Below are 8,041 nucleotides of genomic sequence, written 5' to 3' on the forward strand. Positions count from 1 at the left end.
GAGGGGGGGGTGGGGAGGCACACACACAATTAAAGCCCATTTCCACCTTTGTGGAGGGTTTAAAAAAAAACATATGCCAGCAATTTACACTTGAGTACACACGAAGTAGGCATATGTAGTTGCTGTATACAGAATACACAGAAACTTACTTTTTTTTGTCTTCTTCATCTCCTCATGGCTCCTTTTAAAATGGTCGCCTCTGTGCTTTGCAAGTGTTTTAATTTAACACTCTCTCCCTCTATTCATTAGTATTCATAGAGGTACCCCAAAGTTTCCTGTGGAGAAAATTTTCAATTTGAAGGACTCAGGCCTACTTAAAGTCCCATCACAAAAATAAGAAAGCCAGCAATGTAAGTCATGAAAATGTACACACATATACATCACTGCCCCTCTACACATTACTATAATAAATGCTAATCACTTACAATAGTGGAAATTGGCTTTAAAGACAAAGATCTCAAGCAATAAACAGCAGATGTGTAGTAAAAACTTACCCTGATCACCAAATGACAGGACATTCAGAAATGTCATTACATAACGTTCACCTAAATGGAAGTAAAGGACACAAATAAAAGTCTAGTTGTCAGGTGCTCCCATGAAGGGAAAAAGCAGGTATCTCTTGTCCATGAAATTCACAACCATTTTTTGCCATGGTGAGTCAATTTAGTTACAGCCCTAGTTAGCTAATCATCATCAAAATGTTCAATGTGTTCCATCTCCCAGCCCCTTTACTGTGACCCAGTTTGCTTGCAATGACTTGGCCACATATATAGTGTATGCGAATAAGGACACAATCCACCAGCCTTGTGTTTACTCCCTTGAAGACATATGAACAAGACAGGAAATTACCTTACCAGAGCACTGAGTTACCACTAGTGAATTCTACAAGCTAGAAATAACAAAATTAATTTTCAAAGGGCTTTTATTTTTACTTGAACATGGGATAAACTAAGCCAAGTTTCTATTTTATGCCTTTAAACTAAATATCCTGATTAGCAGCAAACACTGCAAGATGCTATCAACTTTATTAGCTCCTATGTGATTTAGTTTCCTTTTGTTACCAGGGCATTACGTTCCCGGGCTTCATGACTAAATTGTGTCCATTACAATTTCACCATACAGATTGCCGTGGTGGCCAGTGAGGGTATTCTAACTGAACATGGGCTGGTAGTTGAATAACTTAATGAAAAAATTCTGAGTGTGCAGCGCTATTAAAGTGAATAAAGTGTAATCCCCTCTTCGGGTATATAAAAATTAGTTACAAACAATGTTAATTGATCCTAAGGGGTAGGGAATTCTATAAAGTGAATATACAAATTTAATATATATGGTGACAAAATAATCTATTGTGTTCCAATGGCGGTGAAAAATATATTTGTGAAATGCCACAACATAAACAATTGTTATACTCTTATATCCTCCTGGTGAAAAGAAAAACTGCATAAAATAATACCTAAAATTTTGTGCACGGTTATGTTGCCCATGGACAATACAACTTTAAAACAATCCCAACTGGTGATTCATTTCTTATGCAAAAAACAAAGTATGTGATCGGTGATGAATTGAAGAGTGAGTCCAGTGAAATCTTCAACACTTGTTTCAAGATGGTAGATTACTAAATAACTTATCCCCACACCAGCGTGTATCAATGTCTCCAAACTGTCCCCTTTGGGGTGCGCACTAGTCCGTAATTCGTATTTTGACCCACTGTGTTTCTCATCTGGGGTCCTCCCCAACGGCGGAGGGGTGTCCTGTGAAAGGTCTTTTGGGAATTCGTCTTGGGGTGGGGTGTTTTTGAGCCTCCCCTAAAAAATGATGTTTTTGGGCTTCTCCTAAAAAATGGTGGTTAGTATTTTTATGTTCTCGATCATTTACTTGGTTAAGAGCATCCTCATATTCAATTCCCCCTCTATCCTCCTGTAATAGGGGGTGGAATCTCTGTGAGAGCTCTAATCTAGGCATAGGGTTTTCTTTCACTGTTTTGGGAATGGATTCTATCCCTCCTTCTCTATCCCTCTTTCTCTTTTTGATTGGCTTCCAATGTAAATCATCATAATTAATATTATCCTCTTTATCATCCGGGTCTTTGGTGCTCGTATTACAACTATCAATACATTCATCTTCTGTGGTTTGCCATCTATATATTTTCCCATTTTTAAAATCAATCATGTCCCTGATGTATTTTTTATGTTTTCTAATATATACCAATATATAGATAAACAGAACAAGGGGACCCCAAAGGAAATGGATGGATCCTAGACTCACTCTTCAATTCATCACCGATCACATACTTTGTTTTTTGCATAAGACGCACTTTTGCCCCCCCAAAAGGCGAAGGGAAAATGTGTGCGTCTTATGGAGCGAATCCCTATTGCCCGACTCCCGGAACATGCAGTTTCGGGTGCCGGGCGAGTAGTTTTTTGTACATTTAGCCCTGCTAAAGCAGAGCTAAATGTACAGTGGGAGCCGCTGCTCGTTTAATACAAGTGATCTAATCAGATCACTTGTATTAAAACCGGAGCGGCGGCAGGCGAGTCTGGGGCCCCACCCCCGCCATGGTTTTCGGGGTCCCCCGCTCCTCTGGGGGACCCGTGACCACGGCATAGGAGCTCACCATAGAGCCCGTAGAGCAGACGAAGAACATCCATTCTTCATCTGCTCTGTGTGGTCACAGACCGTGGCGCTGTAATCATAGTGCCACCTGTCTCAGCGGTCACTAACGCCAGCTTCTGTCACAGAACCTGTGACAGAACCTGCGTCCTATGGCCCGGTGCGCCTTATGGAGCGCAAAATACAGTAAATCAAAAAAGGGCACAGGAGAGCCTTTTATGGCTAACAAAAGGTAACAGCTGGCATTCATTGGTGTATACTTTTAAGTAGGGATACTAGTATCGGTATCCATACAGAGTATTTGGGTGAGTACTCGTACTCGCCCAAATGCTCCGATACCTAGCACGAGTACTTCCTGTATCAGAAAGCCGGGCAGCACATCATTACACCACTTGTGATGAGAGAGCATGAAGCCGACTTCCCGGCCAATCAGGAAGCCGGGTAGCGTGCAATGACGCGCTGCACGGCTTCCCGATTGGTCAGGAAGCTAGCAAATCCGGAAGCCGGGCGCCGTGTAATGATGCAGCGCCCGGCATTCTGATTGGCGTCATGCTCCCTCGTCATCTCATGAATCATATTATTAAGAAAGTGACCTTAAAGCATTAGTTTGTATTGCTTTAGAAAAAATGTGACCTGTCCCTTTAAGAAAAAGTATCAGTAATTGGTATCTGCGAGTACTTGATCAAAAGTATCGGTACTCGGTCTTAAAAAAGTGGTATCGGTGCATCCCTACTTTTAAGCTGACGTCTATTCTTTAAAGCTTAAAATGGAGTAAACGTTTACTTTATCCTACTGGGAAGGCTTGCACATCTACTGACAAAAATTACCAAAATGATTATGATACTGTATCCAAACGACTCACCTTCTGTTAGAATCTGCTTTAAAAAAGATTGCTTGAAGAAACTCCAGGCTAGCCATGCCTGTTTCCCGTCTATGAAGTCCTGTTTGAAAAATATAAATAAAATCAAAACCAGCCATTTCTTTACCTTATTTCCTTCAATGTGTGGCCACATTCATAGAAGTGTCTACAAATATTTTCTGTAGGCACTTAAAAGACATTTCTTCCTTTGCGGGGCATTTAACCCCTTCATGACTGAGGCCTTTTTTTCATTTTTTGCACCCATGTTATATTCCACATTTTAGGCCTGAAAATTACTTAAAACCCCCCCAACATTATATATTTTCTGAATGCCAAGACCCTATAGAATAAAATGGTGGTAATTGCAAATTTTTATGTTGCGCAATATTAGCGCAACTCCTTATTAAACCCCAATATTTAGTGAAAAATTTAATTAAATGCCCCAAAACACAACAAAATACCCATTTTTTTAATGAAATATAAAAAACAGTGCCATGATGCCTTTCTACAGTTTTACGGCCCCTTCTTCAGGGACGCAGAAGCAATCTGGCGACAGGTAAGTCGCCAGGATCGCTTCTGTTGTAAAGCCGACAGTCGGCTCTACAAGTTTAAACAGAGTCCCGGCGGCAAAAGTCACCGGGAGTCTGTTTAAACAGCCCCGATGCTGGCGACGTACACTGTACGTCGTCAGTCACGAAGGGGTTAAAAAAAAACATATGCCAGCAATGTACGCGGTGTGTAGATGATGCCAGCATATGCAGATCCTGGATATTAACTCAAAAACGTACTTTTTTTTAGTTGTCCTCTCAGGCTCCACATGTTTTTTTGAAATGGCCATCAGACTGCTGTGTACAGTGGAAACTACAGTGTAGGGAGTGGAAAGACTCCTTTTCCCACAATGCTTTGCTTTTCTCGTGCACGTGCATTCATTAATATTCATAGTGGTACCAGCCCCTGGGCAGTGCAGAGTGACCGGGAGATTTTTTAAATTTTACCTGTGACTACATTTGGAGGATTGTTGTAAGCGACTGCTAAATAAATCGGTTATATTTTGTCTTCAGTAATCGCTCAGAACAAAATATAAAGGATTTCTTTAGCAATCACAACAATCCTCCAACAGTAGTCACAGGTAAAATAAAAAATCTCCTGGTCACTTTGCACGGTCCCCTGGACAATTTGTATAGAATATCAAGAGTGGTGGGGGGAAGGGGGGCACATTGAGGAATCTGGAGTTGGGGCAGCAGAGAGAGTAAATCTGGCCCTAGAGAGGGAGAGATCTGAGGGAGAGTCAGTGACAGAAAGAAGATCTAGAGCAGGCGTGGCCACAATTTTTGTCTGGAGATCTACTTTTCTAATGACAAGCTCAATAAGATCTACCAACGAAAAAACACCTGCATTCAGGGGCGGGAGGGGGCGTGGCGATGCATTGAAGTCAATGGCACCACAGCCAGGCACCGCTGGCACACCCTCGGCCACAGTGCGATCGCATGCACCCGGAACCCAGGCACATTAGTGCTTGCGTTCCAGTCCAGTGCGATCCACAAAACTGCTGCAAGCACTATTTTTGCAGATCGCATTCCCCGTGGACCGGAATGCAGGCACTAATGTGCCTGCAATCCGGGTGCGGGTGATCGCACTGTGGACGGGGGGCATGGCTGCGATGCCATTGACTTCAATACAACCCCACACCCCCTCCCGCCCCTGAACGCAGGGAGTCGGCCAGCTTACATTCCAGTGCGTCCTAGAGGCCCCAGCGTCCTGCCCTCCCGTGGTGCTCGTTTGGCCGACGTTGCACATGGGGAGAGGTGTCCTGTCCCTTTCCATCTGCAGCATCTGACACATTCATCCCGCAGCCGCACTAACACCACGGGAGCATGGCCGTAGCCAGCTCCTTTTGTGCCCGAGGCAAGGGGGAAAAACATGTGCCCCCAACAGGCGTGTGATGTCAGCCAGCGCCCTGCCTCAAGGATTTTTTACTATTTAATTTTTTTAAACTCTTGGTGGAGCTTCGATATCCAGTTCCTGAATGGGGAGGAGCTTCTGTACAGAGTGCTTCTCCCCATTGAGAAACTCATGAATGAACAGGAAGTCATGTAAATCGCATCCTTTTCATTCTGCAGAGCTGATCGCTCCAGTGTTTGTCCTGCACAGTGGATTGGTTACTATCACTGATATGCACCGATCCTCTGCCGCTCGGCCACGCACACGGGGGCTCAGCTTCTCCTCTGCAGAGGCAGCGGGGGATCCGAGGAGAAGTGAAAGAATCCATTTCAGCCGCGGGGGGGATGGGTGTTGAGGATAGAGCCGCTGTCACAGAACTAAGGCCGAGCGTGATCGTGAAGGCGGGAGATGTGATGATGACTCATATGAAGGAGTTCTCCTCTCTGCTCTCTTAAGGTGCCCATACACCTTACAATTATCTGCAGATTTTCTGTGGTCAGATGGAAAAAGTGCAACAGATTGGCCCAGGTGGAGATTACTCCATCCACACAGTTTAGCATAGATGGAGGAATCTGTTGCACCTTTTCCATCTGACCACAGAAAATCTGCAGATAATTGTAAGGTGTATGGCCAGCTTTAGTCTCCTATAGAGCGGAGTGTGTGGTTGTTCATTAGCAGCGTGAGCTCAGCAGAGCAGAGAGGAATCAGCTGATTGCAGTTTACACATAACAACCCTACCCTCAGTAGAGATGGATTGAAGATCCTGTATATGAAATTTTTAATTTCTAGGATTCTGGCCTGTGAAAGAGTCCATTAAATAAAGTATGAAAAACAGCACTGTGACTCATGACAATGCACACACATGTACATCACCCCTACACCTCTACATTACCACAAAAAAATACAAATCACTTACAAAGGTGGAAATGGGCTTTAAGTCCCACTCTTATGGTGCCCTCTTCAGTATGATCCAGATACCTTATGCTGGATCTTCCAGCTCTCTTTAGTCAGGTTTTTCATGTGAAAAAAAGCTTTATTGTATTATTTAGATATGGAAAGTTTAAATGATACCCTTTATTGGCTAACTTAATAAAAACACCCGTTTTCAGGACCATTGTATAAAGACCGAGGAAGGAAACGAACAGGTCCCCAAAAAGGGGATCACGTATTGTAGGACATAATAATTGCCTGGTTTAGCCAATACACATCTCCCGCCTTGGAAAACTATTCAAAACGATTTTTAAATTATGTTTTAGTGTCACTCTGAAAATACCTAATACATAGCTCTACAACAGGCCACACGAGTGGGGTCTTCAAGTTTTGTTTTGCTGAAAAAGTAAACAAAAGGTATAACTCAACAGTACTGTGTCATTCCATGTGTACTCACCTGAGATGCACAGTATCTAGGTAAGAATTCCTTCATACTGTGCAAAGGGAATGATTTTTTTTCTGCCTCCTTAGAGCCCAGGAACTTAGCAAAGTACAATATGTAACACAAAGCCAGCAAACTGGAGTACAGGATCTACAACATAAAATAACTTTTCAGAGAAAGCAGGTCCTGATTACAGCACCAGACTTGTAAGGTAATAAACAATTAGTACAGATGCAACTAAATCAACAATAAGGGATTATAGAGGCTGCCATTGCTGAAATCTCCTGAAAATTCTAGCTTCTTGGCTGTTAGGATACACAAGTGGCATTACTATTTTTAACTCAGCAACTCAGAACAAGTATGGAGATTAGGGGTCCTAACATCACCTGCCTTAAGGTAATTACAAAAAAGTAAGGAGTAAAAAAGTATTGCCACAAAAGATTCACAAAAAAACAAAAGAACATAAACAGCGCTCTCGGATGGGGAAGGCTAATCTGTAAATGCAGATCCACAAAGGAACACAAAGGGCGCAAAAACAACGGAGCACTAGCTAACTAGACAAGACATGGCAGAAAATCACTATATTGACACTTACATGTGGATCCAGGAACCAGAAGATGGACTGCCTGTGTGGAGGATCGGGACACCCGTGGTGTGTGCCCGAATCTGGCTGGTGTATTGCCTGGAGGCTCTATTCACACTAGAGCACAATTACCGTATATACTCGAGTATAAGCCGTCCCGAATATAAGCCGAAGTACCTAATTTTACCACAAAAAACTGGGAAAAAATATTGACTCGAGTATAAGCCGAGGGTGGTAAATGAGGCAGCTACTGGTAAATGTACAAAATGAAGATAGATACCAATAAAATTACATGAATATTTATTTAAAAGAAAAACAATAACCTAGCTCTGTAAGTGGAGAGGGGGTACAGGGCTACATATCATGTACTATGGATCATTTAACCCATTCATATTAGCAGAGGATAATTGTAAATCTATTGTTCAGTGCATTCTATATGTAGTATATAGTACATGTACATATAGAGTGCCTGCAACAATACATTTACAATGATCCTCTGCTAACATGAATGGGTTAAATGATCCCTAGTACAGGGCTACATACAGATCATTTAATCCATTCATGTTAGTATAATTGTAAATGTATTGTCTGCACTGTATTAGCAGTATATACTCTATATAGAGTATATACTGCTAATACAGTGCAGACAATACATAATTGCTTAATAAATCCCCCC

The 8,041-nt window shown here is 42.4% G+C and overlaps 1 protein-coding gene across 1 annotated transcript in view; it reads right to left on the reverse strand.

Moving 5' to 3' along the window:
* The window catches only part of RFT1 (RFT1 homolog), a 64,744-nt gene extending 57,775 nt beyond the window's left edge, over window positions 1–6,969 (reverse strand). The window contains exons 1-3 of the mRNA XM_018574164.1: window positions 6,798–6,969; window positions 3,473–3,551; window positions 495–545 (exon numbers count right to left, since the gene is read on the reverse strand). Coding sequence (XP_018429666.1) covers window positions 495–545; window positions 3,473–3,551; window positions 6,798–6,833 — 166 coding nt within the window. The 5' untranslated portion in view covers window positions 6,834–6,969. The remainder of the gene's footprint in view (window positions 1–494; window positions 546–3,472; window positions 3,552–6,797) is intronic.
* Window positions 6,970–8,041: the final 1,072 nt, after the last annotated feature.

Source organism: Nanorana parkeri, unplaced genomic scaffold (genome assembly GCF_000935625.1).
Source record: "Nanorana parkeri isolate BGI_ZX_2015 unplaced genomic scaffold, ASM93562v1 scaffold2784, whole genome shotgun sequence".
Taxonomy (NCBI): domain Eukaryota; kingdom Metazoa; phylum Chordata; class Amphibia; order Anura; family Dicroglossidae; genus Nanorana; species Nanorana parkeri.